The sequence below is a fragment of the Sus scrofa genome, chromosome 17 (assembly GCF_054392235.1).
Source record: "Sus scrofa isolate SSC_HxYL_T2T_F1_AM1 chromosome 17, Sscrofa_HxYL_maternal_Yorkshire_Landrace_v2.0, whole genome shotgun sequence".
NCBI classification, from domain to species: Eukaryota; Metazoa; Chordata; class Mammalia; order Artiodactyla; family Suidae; genus Sus; species Sus scrofa.
In genome coordinates, this window is record NC_139399.1 from 55,176,545 (window position 1) to 55,193,259 (window position 16,715).

General features: G+C 46.9%; 1 protein-coding gene across 2 annotated transcripts in view; it reads left to right on the forward strand.

The window, feature by feature from the left end:
* STK4 (serine/threonine kinase 4) overlaps positions 1–13,254 on the forward strand; it is an 89,289-nt gene extending 76,035 nt beyond the window's left edge. For both annotated transcript variants that reach the window (XM_021077859.2, XM_021077860.2), the window contains one exon: positions 9,139–13,254. In XM_021077859.2, the coding sequence (XP_020933518.1) occupies positions 9,139–9,297 (159 nt within the window). In that variant the 3' untranslated portion in view covers positions 9,298–13,254. The remainder of the gene's footprint in view (positions 1–9,138) is intronic.
* The last annotated feature ends 3,461 nt before the right edge of the window (positions 13,255–16,715 follow it).

The following is a 16,715-nucleotide window of genomic DNA, read 5'->3' on the forward strand; positions in this document are numbered from 1 at the left end:
AGACGGTCAACTGGTAACTGATACACTCTTCCTGTTCTTTTAAAAAGAAATGCTATCAAGTCAGAAGCAGTACTAATCATATACTTGTGCTGTTAACAGACATTTCAGGAAGGGAAAAGGTTTTAAGAAAATTAGAACTTAGAATATGTTTATCGACACATATAAACATCATATTCATCATGAACCACCCTTCCGATTGTATCGCGCACATACACGTCGAGGTACTAGCGCCATTCTCCCCTCTCCCCGTCGTTATAGATCCCAGGTTTTGTGTCACACCCCTGATTGGAGACAGTTTCTTTGTTTATGGTGCTTGCTCACTATAGAAAACATTTAGGACAGGGCTTAAAGAACACTTTTGGAGGTTCCGTTGTGGCTCAGCAGGTTAAAGACCTGATGTTGTTTCTGTGGAGATGCTGGTTTGATCCCTGCCTTCGCTCAGTGGGTTAGGGATCTGGCATTGCCGCAAGCCATGGTGAAGGGTCATAGATACAGCTCAGATCTGGTGTTTTTGTGGCTGTGGTGTAGGCCTCAGCTGCAGCTCCATTTCGACCTCTTGCCTGGGAATATCCATGTGCAGGTGCAGCTGTTAAAAACAAACAAACAAACAGATTCATACCCAAGAGGCTAAATGCTTTTAACTGTGAGCTTGGGGGTTCCTTTTGTGGCTCAGTGGTTAACGAACCTGACTGGTATCCGTGAGGACGAAGGTTCAATCTCTGGGTTAAGTTTCCAGTGTTGCCATGAGTTGTGGCATAGGCCGGCAGCTATAGCTCTGATTCAACCCCTAGGCTGGGAACCTCCTATAGGCTGTGGGTGTGGCCCTAAAAAGACAAAAGGCCAAAAAAAAGAAAAAACAAAAAAACAAAACAAAACTGTGAGCTCAGGTGAGCTTACTGCTAGGAATATGGTGAGTGTTGTTTCTGAACCAAAAAACTGGGACACAAGGTCTTTACAAAGAATGTTTTCTGGCTTGTGAATTTATACACATTTGAAAAGTATTACCATGGCATAAATTAAAGTACATTTAATTATCCGTGCTGATTAAACATTTGCTGAAGAGAATAAAGAACAAAGTATTTAGGACACATACATATTAATGCTTTTTATTTTTTGATTTAAGACTCTAAAAAAGATGACTTTTTAAAGAAACCTTAAATCAGAAAAATAGAAGAAAAAATGGTAGAAATCCCTATTTAGCAGTTATGTGGTTTTGGCAGAATCTTTAATTCTTTTACACACACACACACACACACACACACACACACACACACCGTTCTCTATCTGGACCTAATTTTTTTTTTTTCTGATATTGTGAGGAATTCAGGTCCCCAAACTGGATGGCCATTGCAGAAAGATTCCGACATGCCTTGCAGATAGAACTTACCTGCTTTTATTGGCAGCATTCTTTTTTTTTTTTTCTCAAAAGGGTATGGAGAGAATATTTCCGTTTGTGTATTTAGGTTGTACGTCTCTGACCCTTCACCACACGGGCGCGCCCAGCAGTGAGGCTTCCAGCTGTCTTAGATACTTTCAAAAAACTGAGTGCTGTTCACTAATAAGTTTCCCCACTTTAAGAAAAAGCCCAAGTTGTGGAAACTCAGGCCTGGTAGCTTTTACGCAGAGAGCTTTTACTTTCCTTCTCAAGTAGTTTCTGTTAACATTTTGTCCTTTCAGTGTATCTAGATTGGGCCCTTTTAAGATCTGAAGATACTTTAAAGACTACCTTCATGCAATAAAGTGAGGTTAAAGTTTGTGTTTCAGCTTTTCGGTTTTGCTTGGGATTCTTTGACCTTCTTTTATTTGGCAAGAAAAGAGAGGAAAAGCCTGGACTTGTTGTCTCGGAAATTTCCAGCCCAAGAAAGTGTTCAGAGGCACAGTGCGCGGGGATTCTTATGTGATTAGCTAGGTTGCTTCCTGAATTATTCAGCTGCATTAAAGCAGCAGCTGGGTACAGTTGGTGTTGTAGGTTTTCGTTTCATCTGAAAGATTAATATCCCCACAAGAATGAAACTATCGACGTCTCCCTTTAGTGCTTTCAACTATCAGGAGCCTCCTATGCTACTCTATTCTTATACTCTGCCTCCTTTAGACATCAGCGATCACTTTAGGACATTTAATTATCCGGGGAGGCTTTGTGTTTGCTAACTTTCTGAAAGTTTTCCCCTCATAGTTTGGCTTCCTTAAGTGTGAAATTTATAAACCAACTTAGAGCCACTCTTAAAATTTCTCTCAAAGCGCAGTCTTTAGCAATCAAGACCAGTATGAGTTTTCCTGGCATTTTCCCTTGTAACTTTATTGCAGTCCTGACACTGGATGGGCTGTTGGGTTTGATTTTGGCATGTGCATGAGTCAGCTTGGAGTAATCATCATAACCTTACTTAACACACTTATATTATACTCTCGGGCCTATTTATTGATTACCTATTTTCAAAGCTTCCAAAAAGCCCGGAGTCTTACTAGTAATTGAGGGAACCCAATAAAAAGTCAGTATCCTTTTCAAGCAAAGGCTTCAAGATTTAAGGAACTATTTCTCTATTAAATATTCACGGAGAACTTTTTTCTGCTGGCCTGACTCTGAAAATATGTTAGATGTAGTTCCTACTCTTAAATAGCTCCCACTTTAGTAAAAGGAAAAGATAGGTGGAGCTTGGGCCGGGCTGCAAGATCAAATGGGCCCTCCCTAAACTGAAGACAGAGAAAATTCTGCAGAAGCATGAAGGTGTGAAAAAAATAGGGCACCCAAAGGAATTTTGAGCAGCTGTTTGTAATATTGACACGTGAACTCATAAATCCTTTCATTTACTTAACCTAGTTTTATTAGTCCCCTGTATCTCAAGGGTGATGGTTTCTTGAAGTAACAAGATTTGCATTTCACTTTTTTTTTTTTTTTGGTCTTTTTAGGGCCACACCACAGCATATGGAGGTTCTCAGGCAAGGGGTCAAATTGGAGCTGTAGCCGCTGGCCTACGCCTCAGCCACAGCAACTTGGGATTCGAACCGTGTCTGCGACCTACACCACAGCTCATGGCAACGCTGGAGCCTTAATACTGAGTGAGGCCAGGGATCGAACCCATGTCCTCATGGATGCTAGTCGGGTTCATTAACCACTGAGCTGCAACAGGAACTCTCTGCATTTCACTTTTAAAAATTCTACATTTCAGACTTTTCCCTGAATTAGAGTGAGTGCCCCTTCTTTGCACTATGAACGTGGCAAGATCCTTCTCTCAGAAATTCTCACTGCAGGAATTCTTCCTTCTCTCAACTGCAGCGCATGTCGCCTTGACAACGGCGTTGGCTTGGCTTTGCATTCAGACAGGCAAGGGCTCACATCCTAACCCGACCACTTACACTTACTGGCGCCTGGGTCATGGGGAAAATTCCTGTATCGAAGTCACATCCCACCTGGATACTATTGCTTATTTCGTGGACCCTTCTTAGAATTACATGAGCTGATGTGTGTAAAATGCTGAGCACAATGCCCAGCACATAGCACTTAATTGAAAGTAGTTCTAATTAGGGAGTTCCCTGGTGGCATGGCGGGTTAAGGATCTGACGTTGACACAGTTGTAGCTCGGGTTTGATCCCTGGCCCAGGAACTTTCACATGCCATGGGTGCAGCCAAAAAAAAAAAAGTAGCTCTAATTAGCATTAGCAGGTATAACAGCAATGCCTCAGATTGTAGCTTGCTTTCACGACTTCTCTACCTCATTTATCTCCACTTCTAGGCTTAAAGGATCTTGCCATACACCTTTTGTCCCCTGTACACCCTCACTCAGCCACACCCCTCTGTCATCCCTACTCCTGCCCCATTCAGGCCAAGCACAAGTGTCTGACACAGAGCAGGCACTCATTGCATCTTTATAATTAAAGATATGGTGCTAAACATTAGCAGTGCAGTGCTTCTTGAAAGCCATTCTTCTTTTGTATTGGGGTATAAAATTTATTTATGGGTTCTTGTTGCACAAAGCCAGAATCCTGATAGTAGAAAAATCTAGGTTTGGTCAAAACTTGAGTATCTTCGTCTGTGATACTACACCACAGCTCACAGCAACTCCGGATCCTTAACCCACTGAATGAGGCCAGGGATCGAACCCACAACCTCATGGTTCCTCGTCAGATTCGTTAACCACTGAGCCATGACGGGAACTCCTGGCCAGTGGCTGTTTATAAAACTCACAAAACCAAACCAAACCAAAATAACCAAAAGCATTTTGATTTTCAGAGTAAGTTGTGAAAGTTCACGCCAGAACAGAGTTGGAATAAATTGTAAACATGTAAAAAGTACTACTTCAAAAATTAATTTCGTCATGAAAGTTTGATGACTTTCACATCACAAATACCAAAGAGAATGAAAGTAATACTTTGTATTAAAGTAAAATCCCATTATTTAAAGAAAAAACTTTTGCTTTTTGTCTTTCTACTTATACCATTACTCAGATTACATCCTTCTCACGTACATACACACACACGCGTGCGCGTACATGCACATGTACAATTCACACTGCACCCTCTCTCGGCGGGAGGCTCTCTGGATACAATCTTCAGGTTGTTCAAGGCCAATCTTATGACCCCTGTCAGAGCTTTTGTCGTTATATCCCATGCCTGCTTAGAGCCAGATTTCTTTATTTTACCCAGGCTTAAAGTCTGCCTTTCATTGCAGCCCACCTTGGTGAATATTTTATGTACATGCAGTCATGTTATCTTTGGTTGGAAGTCTGGTAACAGGTCCATATAGTGATTTGAAGTCATCATAGACGCAGGATGAGATTGAAAATCATAATTCACTGGTAACAGTTTTGCAACTTTTCTTCCTTGTTGGAGAAGCATGAGGAAGTTTTTATAAGGAACTGATGGAAGCATGATTTGACGTGACCACCATTTGAGTCAGAGGAAATCTCTCATTAGAATTCTCCCAGGTTTCATTTAGGGAGCAAGATCTTTTGAAATTGAATGGTCTGTGCTTTCTTAATCCACACAAGCTGTGATTTGATTGGCCGCATCCTTGCTTTTCTGTTTGGCTATCTTCTCACTCCCCTGCTGAGAGGCGACTGCATCACCCGAGAGTCTTATCTGATTGGAATCACCTCCCCCCAACGGAGGATCCCCACCTGGATAGAGTCAGGGTCACATCGAGAAAGGGTACGCAGCTTTGGTGGAACAAAATCAACGTCCCAGATGCCTTTGGCTTGACCTTTGCATGTTTTCTCCTTTGCACTTTTGCTCACCTTCCAGTGGTGGGTGTTAAAGGTATGGGGTGACGTGCTGGTGGTAGCTTCTATCAAGCTTCCTTGCCATCTTGCTAAATTCCAAGGGTGTGTTCTTTCCTCGTTCTTGGCCGCAGTAAAACATCACCTGTGACAGGCATCAGCCTGACTTACCTATCCCGGAGGGGTGACAGTGTACACTTAAATCCCAGGGGATAGATACTAAATGGTGTTACTTCCTTTAGCTGGTGAAAACCGCCAAACCGCCAAAGCTACCTATGTGGCCGATATGAGAATGTGCTCCATCAGGATGCTGGCTGTAGCAAAACTGTAGCAGCATGGTTAATTCACCGCAGGATATTATCCATTTGAAATTTATTTATGCCACCAAGGACCAGGAAGGTGAAATGCTACTCTCGGCGCCATAAAACCATTCTCTGAGCTCGTTTTCAGAAAAATCCATATCTGGAGGGTGTCTTCGGCTGGCTGTGTTCTCATAGGTCAGGTGTAACTTAAGCCCCCAAGGCCTTGGGGCCAGTAAATTAGTCTGAAGTGGCTGAGATAAAGGCAGGGTGCATATTGTTGCTTCCAGATTAGAATCAAGGGCGAAAGAACTGCTTAGAAATTGGAAACCTAGAAGAAGCTTTGACCGGAGACAGGCAGCAATTACTTTGTGAGAATTTTACCGCCAGGAAAACAAGAAGGAAGATGTAGGATTATGTTTATCAAAGTTGAGAGCTTATAAGAAACACCTGAATAGCTTCTCTAGCCTTTGCAGTCCAGCGCCTCACCTCCCACGGAGCTTGATCAAGCAGCTCCGGGCTGGGGAGGTGAGGAGTCTGTTTTTTCAGCAAGAGATTCTGTTGCAGGTGATCCGTGGATCGTGCTTCGAGAAACACTGGGTTTTAAAAGGCCTTTGAGATCATTTAGGCAGCCTCTCTTATACGTGGGGAAGCTGAGGCATGGGGAGGCGGAGGGGCTTGCCTGTGGCGGCAGAGTGGGAAAGCCACTGTGGTCCCGCTGCCTTTTACTTCTTCATCTTGTGGTTGGGTCTTTATCCCAGTGGATGGATTGAAAGCAGGCTCATTTCCCAATTCCCATCTCCCCTTCCTTCACTGGACTTTTTCTTTTCTTTTTCGTACAGCATCACCTTCCATTGTAAGAGTCATTTACTCATTTACTGTGTTAATTGTTTTTTGTCTTGCCTCACTAAAATATAAGCTTTACAGGGGCAACTTTTTTTTTTTTTTTAGAGCTTAACTGAAGTATAGTTGATTCACAAGGTTGTGACAATTTCTGTGCTACAATGAAGTGATTCATTTATACCTATACACACATCCTTTCTCTTTCAGATTCTTTTTCCACATAGATTGTCACAGAATATAGGCAACGGTTTTTGTTTTGGGGAGCTTTTTTTTTGGCCACGCCCATGGCCTACGCAAGTTCCCAGGCCAGGGAGCAAACCCAAACCACAGTAGTGACAGTACCAGATCCTTAACCTGCTAGGCCACCAGGGAACCCTGGACAGCTCTTGTTTTTGACTGCCCAGCATCTTTCCCCTTGATCTTCCCTGGGCACTCATCCCCCCTCTCCCACTGCAGTTCCAGGGAGCTCCCCTTTTTTTTGTTCTTTTTTTTCACTGAAGGATGCCATGTGCCTTGGACAGTGCCTGGCCCATAGTAGGTATCCAGTGAATATTTGATAAATGGATGGATGGAAAGTTTTGTTAAACTATAAAGACGTTAATGAGCATTGTGGGAAAGTGCCAGCCCTTAGGCATTATTAACCCAAAGTAGAGTAGAATATTTTCTCTTTGACTCATTTGGTTCTGGTTCAGATCAGAGGTTACAGGAGCAGCTTGTCGATGGGAGACTAATTAGAGACTTCCTGGTAATATTAACAATAAGGATAATATTAATATTTGTGGCATGCTCACTATCCACCAAATCCCTAACGTGAAGTCCCTTCCGCACTAAGAACGTTACACCCGGCATAAACTCAGCCACTTCTCATTACAGCCCAACGGTAGAGGAACTGGTATTGTCTGTTTTCCAGAGGAGGAAAGCGAGGCTCAGAGAGGTCAAGTTATTTGTCCAAGGTTGCACAGCCAGTGCAGTTAGGGTCTGTCCTTAACCATCAGTAACATTCAGTATTAGGTTTGAGGTGTCCTGTCTTTGGAGAAGAAATCAGAAAAGTGAAAGATCAAGCCAGCATCACTCTGGGCTGTCCCAGGGCCAAGAACTCCCACCTCCTAGATGGTATAAAACCACACCGGCTGGAAGGCAAGATAGATTTTTTTTTTTTAGCCCAACTTTCCAGCCTTTCCCCCTCCCCCCTAAGTCTTTCCATTCTCACATTACAAAGAACCTTTCGCCTTGAACTGTGAGGCTTTTCTCACTTCTCAGACCACTGCCCTGAAGCGGGCCAGGGGACATTCCTGTGGCGACAGGTCCCTGAGCCATTTCTAGGGAGGCCACTGTAGCATTCCCACTTGTTCACACCCCACCCTCTCAAGGGAGGGGGCGCTGAAAGGGGCTCCTTCCCTGCCCTTGAACACCTCTTCCCTGCTGAGGCCTCGGGAGGGGCTGGGCGAGCGATGCTCCATAACTCTCCCGTAATACTTGAGGGAGCCTCGAGTTCCTGAAACACTGTGCCTTGTTGCCCCGGACTCGAGCGCACGGAATTGATCACCAGCTGCTGTGGATAATGTCGCATTCATTCCCACCCCGCCAGCCTGGACTGGCCTCGCCCGGATGCAGTGAGCGCTCCGCACACACAGCAACAGCCACAAGGCCACTGGCCTGGCAGGTGGAGAGGTGTGACCCTGGAGCGGCTGTCACAGCGCTGCCTCTAAGCACACAGGGCACCAGGCGCTATGCCGGCAACTTGACAGCCACGGTCTCACTTAATTCTTACCAAAAACACCACGAGCCCTGCAGTTCTGCCTCTGTAGGTGTGAAAGCCCTGGAGAGATGAGTCACTTGCCTGTGTGCCACAGCAGCTGCGTGAGGCAGACGCGTGTTTTAGCACAGGTTGAGTTGGTCCTAAAACCTGTGCTCTTGGGAGTCTGCTTTCCTCCAGTGCTGGTTAAGAGCGGGGCCTCTAGGTTGGACTCTTGACCCTGCCACTTAGCCGGGAGGCATTGGGCAAGTCCCTGAGCTACCCTCTTCCTTGGTTTGTTCATCTGTAACCCAGAGGTAATCCGGTACTCAAAGCGCGGGATTGTCGTGAGGATTCAATTAACCAGTGTTTGGCGCGTGTAAAGCTCACGGTGCATGGTGGGCCCTCTCTAAGTACCAGTCCGTGGCATTAATTTATATAGCACACCCTCTTTGGTCCTTCTGCGTGATGGAAACTCCATCTCAGAAGTTTCAGGCTTTCTCCACCCACCCCTACCCCCACGCCACGTGAAGGCTGCGTTCCCAAGACCCTTCTGCAGATGATCCGCAGAAAGTGCTTTGAGGGGTGCCCTCGGGAAATGCTCGTGATGATTGGCATGACGGTGCCGAGACACGAGGGTGTGGGGAGGCCGAGTGGGGGACAGCATCTGGTCCTCAATGAGCATCCGTCCCCCCAGCAGAGTGCCCAGAAGGAGACACAGCCACGTGCACGTGCCCATCTCACGGGTAGGACGAGAACTAGCAGCAGCCGTTTTGTTACACACACCACGCTGCTGTCACTTCAGTGCTCCGGCAGTGAATCCACATGTCATCAACTTACAAGGGAGGGGTGATGAAAGTCTTACTAAGTTCTTGGTCAAGGAACAGTGACATCAAAGAGATTAGCGCTTAGAACACGTCCAAGGATAAGCTGTCTCAAAAAAGCCCTGGTCCTCTGCTCCTCTTCCCCTGGGGGTCTGGAGATGCTGGGCTTCACCATCCTGCTGCTGACCTGGGCTTTGCCGTGACTGTACTTTCCACCTCTCTCCTAGCTCAAGAGCTGGACAGTGGAGGACCTTCAGAAGAGGCTCCTGGCCCTGGACCCCATGATGGAGCAGGAGATTGAGGAGATCCGGCAGAAGTACCAGTCGAAGCGGCAGCCGATCCTGGATGCCATTGAGGCCAAGAAGCGGCGGCAGCAGAACTTCTGAGCGAGGCCAGGCCAGGAGGGGGGGCCTGCCTCCGCCCCAGGCCTGCTGTCTGTGCACCCGTGGGTTCGCAGGCTCACTCGCCCCTCCACCCTCCAGCTCCCTGACGCTTCCACTCCGTCATCTCTCCAGAGCACCGCTGTGAACACAGGAACGTGTGCCCGGGGGCAGGGCTGCCGTGACAGTCCCTGGCCGCCTTGACGTGTGTACTGAAACCAGGCAGGTACATCATTTCACAGGATTGATGCTGGCGCTTTGAAACTCACTTTTCAACCCAAGAAACAGAGTCTCCTAGTTGGGTGGTAGCTGGGAAAGTTTCACATGGTCCTTTGTTTTTCTTCTCCTGATAGCTTTCAATGGTTCTTTCCAGAAGACTTTTAAAAAATATATAAATATGCATATATATATATAAATTATAACTAGATTCCCCACATGGTGTGGTGGCATCTCTGTACAGGTACAGTTTTAAACGGTTGCCTCTTTTCTGTTAAGACTATGGTACCGTGGGACACCAGGGCAGAGGACACCCGGAGGCTGCTGGGGGCCCCCCCCGGAGCCCACCTCACTCTCCTGCAGGGCTGCAATGACACACAAGATGGGGGCCTGTTCCTTCACCCTCCGTTCAGCTCCGCGTGGGCCATCCCTGGTTTCTGGAGCCATAAGTGACGTCCCAGGGAAGCCCTTGAGAGGCCGTGTTTACTTCCTGAGTCCCAGGAGCAGCCTGGAGCCCTCTTTGCAAGATTGACCTCTGCAGTTTCAATGCCTTTCACCCCTCTCCCCCCTCCCAACTGCCTAGAGTCACAGCACAGATACTGCCCAGTGCCTTAAGAGGAGATGTGATCCGGCGAGGGGACAGACCTGCCAGGAACTCCCAGCAGTGCAGGGCTGTGTTCAGTCCGCACAAGGGAAAGGGTTTTCGAAGTTCTCATTGTTGACGCGAAGATTACAGACGCAGCATTTGGCTCCACGTTCCTCACAGATGGGGGTAGAGGGCATTGCTTTTGTGATCCACATTCAAACACGTGACTGTTTTCTTTTTCCTTATACTTCTCCCGGGTCTGGAAAGGGTAAAGGAATATCAGGCTGATACTTGTTCTCCAGGAGACTCAACCCAGGCGGGTGGAGTGTGCCAGAGCCGGAAGGCCCCAAGGACATCCATCTGCTCTGACAGAGGCTAAGAGAGGGGAAGTGACATGGCCCAAGTCACAGAGCAAATTCAAGGAAGAGCTGGGGGCTCCTCATGCCTGCTTCACTGAACCACGCAGCCCCTGCTCTGAGGAGGGCATGCGTGTGTCGGTTTTGGTGAAGCTGTTCCAGGAAACTCCGCGAACAGGAACCTGCTCTTGCCGCATCTCCTCAGTAGGCACCTGGCTGTGAAGAGACTCCCAGGGGGAGCCAGGTCGCTGTTTTCTGCCATTCCATGAGCTCTGAAGCATCTGCCAGGTAGCAGACAGGCATCACACAGGCAGATATAGGACCTGAAGCAGACCAGAGGGCTTTGCAGCCAAAAGCACTGAGCCATCCCTCCTTGGCATTGGCTCAAGGCCACGTGCTGCCACTTGGGAAAGGCAACTGTCTTTTTATTTTCCAGTATCTCTTCCCCTCAGAGAGGGGAGCTCTGACTAGGTTGCACCTAAGGATAAGGTAATTTGATTCCGTAATTGCCTTTGCTACCCAAGCCTGGGAATCACTGGGGAGGCGGGGAAATGTTCCTTTTCTGTGGCCAGATTCCCTTCTTTGCAACTGCAGCCAGTTTTTAAAAATGCAAGAGGCCATTGTTGGTCTGCGAGGCTTGGCCAGTTATGCAGCTGTGTGGCAGATACAGAGAAGAGAGGACAACTCGAGGGTCCCACTGTAATAATAAATGGCAGCTACCCATCATTGACCACTTATTCAATGCCAGGCACTGAGCTAGGTAGGTAGGTTCTTTTTGTGTGTCACCTCCAAACTTCCCAGTAACTCTGTGAATTACATACTGTATCTCCGTTTCATAGATGAAGAAACAAGTTCAGAGAGAAAAGGTTCTTTCCCAAGGCAGTACAGCTAGTAAGTGGGAGGATCAGGATTCAGAGCATCATCATGTAGTGTTTACAGGGGGAAAAAAAGGAAAGTCACAAATCTTCTTAAAACGAAGGGACCACTTTTCTCGCAGAGCCTGAAAAACTCTAACTGGCATTCTTGGGTTGGGAAACCGCTGAATTAGTAGTCAGGTCTGACGGCCAGGTAGGTTTTAAAAATAAGCTATGGAGCATGAATTTCCCCACAGCATCTGCCGTGCTAACTAACAGTTCTGCCTCGGTCGTGCTCTCTGCCCACCCCTCCCTCTCGCTAAAGGACTTTGCACGTGGCCAGACATGAGGGGAGTGCCCATTTTCTCCCTTCCTAAACTGGATCCAAGTAAAAGAAGGTTCGGTTTTTCCCCATAAATCTTCCTGGGGGATGAATCTTGATCTGAAGTTTATTTTGCCTCAAGCATGTGTGCATCCAGCACGCTGGTCCAGCACAGTCCCCCACTCTCCAGTCTCGCTAGACAGAGCATTTGGCCAGAAGTCAATTTATTTTGGATGAGACAAATTTCCTGACAAGGTGTATTTGTTTTCATGTGACAGGAAGGCAGAGAAGCAAATCCTAGTCTTTTTTTTTTCCTTGAATACTAAATGCAGGATAGGTCAGCCGGTTGCCACTGCGCCCTGAGCATCAGGCCTTGCTTGAGCATTTATGACTCAAGCTTCCAGGAGACTGTTTCTCTCCTAAGAAACAGTGACCCAGACCTAACTGTCTTTTAAAAATCTCAGATTCTCTAGGAATATTTTTATTGCCTGTTCACTAGTAATTTTGAAGCAAATTTCTATTTTTCTTGGTTCCTGTTCCTTTCCCCAGCCACCAACTGGATGGATTGGTGGGTGAATATTTGGCTTGATGGATAGATGGATAAAGAGACAGGCAGAACCAATACTCTGAAGCAATTAAGAAGTAGAGCCTTGACTCCTTGAGACTGTAGATTCTGATCCAGGAAAAACTTATTTAGCACCTGCTGCCAGAAATTTATTATACCATTTTAAACTCAATAGCACTTACCAACATCAGGAATGAGAGCGGCGACATCAGTATGGATCCTACCGGAATTATTAAATGGCTGCTAATTTTATGAAAAACTTTGTGCTGATAAATCAACAGCTTAAATAAAATGGACCAATTCCTTAAAAGATAGAGCATACCAAAGCTCACGCAAGAAGAAATAGATAATCTGAAGCGCCCTATCTCTGTTTAAACATAGTGGCTCTGGGAGATAGAGGTATTCTTGTCCCCACTTTACAGAGGAGGAAACTGAGGCTCAGGGGGGTCAAGTCTGTTGCCCAAGATCACATGGCTGGAATATAGCAGAGTCAGAATTCAAATCCACGTCTTCTGAGTCTCATTTCAGTGCCCTTTCTCCCACACCACGTTGCCTCTAAAGATCGCAGCTCCTTTTTTACTGGAACCTAGTTCTGGCCAGCCCACATCCTCTCACCCCAGCCTTTCGTAAGCGCCGTGTCTGTGTTTTCATCAGGATGGGAGTCATTGTACTTGGAATCCATGTTCTTTTTTATGTGTTTGGGAAAAAAAAGGAATCTCTTCCACCAGCTCGCCCTTGGACCAACTTGGAGAACGAAGAGCTTGAATGTTGTCGCAGATGTACCACTTAAAAAAATGTGAAGTTTGTAGCTTTAACTTTTTGTAACAAAAACGAATGACACTGGCGAAAGTGCTGACTGGAAATGCTATTTTATAAAGTGTGGGTGTAAATAATCAATCGAGGTCAGCAGTTTGTATATGTATGAGACATAGCTTCCTCCATCGCCCTTTAAAAAAAAAATGAGATGCTTCCTATGTGCTTTTATGTTAGAATTAGCATTCTCCCCCTTCCTACTTCCTGTATCTTGTCACCTTTGTTTTAAATAAACTGTCCTTTGGACCAGAGACTGTTCTCTTTTTAAAATGAGGTCCTCCATCTGTAGTCTGGATAACGGCGTGGTGAACCTTTGTGAGGCTGACACTGTGGTGTGTTTATTCTAGAATCCAAAGCCAGGGAAGAGGTCGGTGGCAGAGGGGCCAAACTTTTGTTCTCCAGGTACTGAGCTAGCTGTCAGGGATATAAAGATGAGCCAGACACAGCTCTTTCAGATCACACGGGGCCACATGTAGGCTTGCAGCCCACGAGCACCCAACACTGGAAATACCGTGGTAGAAGGAAGCGCTCAGCCTGTGGACACAGGAGGAAGGAGCCACCATCAGTTCTGCTGGGATGTCTCAGGAAGCTTTTCTGGAGGAGATAAAACATCCTGAGGAAGAGATGGCCAGGAGGAGAGAGGGTGGGCAGTGAGGGAGAGGAGGCATCCTGGGCAGAGGGACCAGCCTGTGAAGGATCTAGTGTGAGAATCTGGACATAGGATCGCCTTGCATCCCTCATCCCTGTCTGTTGTTGACAAAGCCAGGCCAGGCACCGGCCAGCATTCAGAGAGGATCAGCTGGGTGGTGGCCTTGTCTGGCTCATCCTCATCCAGAAAAAATTCCCTAGCCAGAGCCTGGGTTCTCTTAGTCTTTAAAGTTTACTCCTGAGTTCCCACTGTGGTGCAGTGAGTTAAGGATCCAGTGTTGTCTTTGCTGCAGCTCAGGTCGCTGCTGAGGTGAGGATTCAGTCCCTGGCCCGGGAACAAGAGTTACACCGAAAAGCAAGTAGAGGTAGGCCTCTTGGAGTCAAACTGCTCTATGGTATTTCTTTGTTTCTCGGCCATGCACACAGCATGCGAAAGTTCCCAGGCCAGGGGTTGAACCTGCACCACAGCAGCAACCAGAGCCACAGCGGTGAGAGTGCCAGATCCTTAACCCTCTGAGCCACCAGAGACCTCCTACAGTGTTTCATATAATAGATCCATCATCTACTTGTGCAGCTGTCGTGCTGTTCTGCCAGCTTTTCTGGGAGGGGGGCTGATGTGTGTTTCTTGTTGCCTGATTTACTGGCTCACTCCCTTAAATATTTCGGCATCAGCATACCTTCCTTGCTGCTGCCAGGGTTGATGGGAGATGTCCCCTCTTGGTCAGACTGAGAACTTCTGGCCGGAGGAAGAAAGGAAGGAGAGAGAAAGCAGATAAACGTTTACTGAGCACTTACATGTCAGACACAATACAGAGCCTTTGAAGTTTTTTTTTTTTTTTTTTTCCCACTGACCCTGAGGTATATAGTATGAAACCCTTCCTCTAGCTATGTGATTCTCACAGTGGGCAGTACTGCCCACCAGGAAGCGGCCTAGAAATGTGTGAGGGTGTTTTTCTGTGACAAGGATCCCAGGGACCTATCAGCATTTAATGGAGAGAGGTGGGGATGCTAGAGGTCCTGCCATGCGTTCTGGAACAGTCCTGCATGGCCAGAACGTTGTCCTGCATTCAGCATCACGAGCAGATGTCCCACTGGACATGTATGTTGGTGAGAAACCCATTGATAAACACGTGGTGCTAAGACGAACTTCATTTACTTCTTTTTTTTTTTTTTTTGTCTGTTTTTTTGTTTTTGCTATTTCTTTGGGCCGCTCCCGCGGCATATGAAGGTTCCCAGGCTAGGGGTCCAATCGGAGCTGTAGCCACTGGCCTACGCCAGAGCCACAGCAACGCGGGATCCGAGCCGCGTCTGCAACCTACACCACAGCTCACGGCAACGCCGGATCGTTAACCCACTGAGCAAGGGCAGGGACCGAACCTGCAACCTCATGGTTCCTAGTCAGATTCGTTAACCACTGCGCCACGACGGGAACTCCTTCATTTACTTCTAAATGCAAAGTATTTTGTACAGAGTTTTACTATTAATTTGGCCAGAATGAACTATGTAGAACAGAGAGACACTTGGAAGTTTCTGTGTTGGGATCTACCAAGAGTTGGTCTCCATTTCGGAAGATCAGATGCAGCGACACCTGCAATATTTGAGTCACTAGTGCAAAACAGCACAGCAAGATCCATCATTTAGACCTGTTGCCATCATGTTCACAGTGCTTCCATGTACCATGTAAACAAACAAAGGATTGTCTTCAAGAAAGGCCAAGTGGAGTTCCTGTCGTGGCTCAGTGGTTAACGAATTCGACTAGGAGCCATGAGGTTGCGGGTTCGGTCCCTGCCCTTGCTCAGTGGGTTAACGATCCAGTGTTACCGTGAGCTGTGGTGTAGGTTGCAGACGCGGCTCGGATCCCGAGTTGCTGTGGCTCTGGCATAGGCCGGTGGCTACAGCTCCAATTCGACCCCTAGCCTGGGAACCTCCATATGCCGCAGGTATGGCCCTAGAAATAGCAAAAAGACAAAAAAAAAAAAAAAAGGCGAAGTGTCAGAAAGAAGAGAAGGCTGAGTAATGAGACTGAGACCAGGTGCTGTGCGCATTTTAAGAGAGACGACTTTTGTTTTTTGTTTTCCTTAGTTCCAAACTCCCATTTATTCCTCCCCTACTCCCTTCCCTTTTGAGAGCTATAAATTTGTTTCCTGTATCTGTGAGTCTGTTTCTGTTTTGTAAATAAGTTCATTTGTGCCATCTCTTAGATTCCACATAGACGTGATCTCATATGAGCGGTCTTTCTCTTTCTGACTTAATTCACTTAGTGGATAATCTTTGGGTCCATCCACGTTACTGCAAGTGGCAATATTTCATTCTTCTTTTATGGCCAAGTGATATTCCATGGCATGTGTATGTGCGTGTGTGTGTGTCCATCTTTTCAAAAGAGGGAACTTTTGAAATGAGACCTGAATGACAGGGAGCCAACCAGGCAGAAGACATGGTGATAAGAATTCCAAGCTGAGGGAACAGCAAGAACAAAGGCCCTGAGGTGAGAACAAAAGTTTGACTTGCTGGAAGATGGCCAGTGCGCCTGGAAAAGAATGTGCAAAGGGGAGAATAGATGGCAGTGAGTTCAGAGAGGTGAGTGGAAGACAAGAGTGGTCCGGGGGGGTGGTGTTGCCCCTGAGGAGATGGACAGCCATTCTGAGCGACACTACCCAGCCCCCTGCAAAGGTAAGGGGTGGCTGTTCTCAGCCCTTAGCATTGGTCTCAGCCAGCATCCTGCTTTGACAGTGATGCAACTGAAGCCCACGGTTTGGCCATGTTGAGTCTAGACTCAAATTCAGGTTTTTTGTCCGCTCCCCCCCCACCCCACCACTTCATTCTTCGACCCCAGCTGTGGCCTCGAGTGCAAGAGTGAGTCTGGTTTGTGATCTCTGGTTATGCAAACTACTTCCTTCCCAGTGCCCTCTGCTCAGAGTTGCTTTACCATTTCCATGGAGAACAGGAGCTCTGATGGGGCCTGCCAAGCTCTCTTTCCTTCCTATGCATTTGTGGGGGAGTTAATATTTAACATTTATTATACCAGGCATTTGGCTTTTTAGGGTCGCACCAACGGCATATAGAA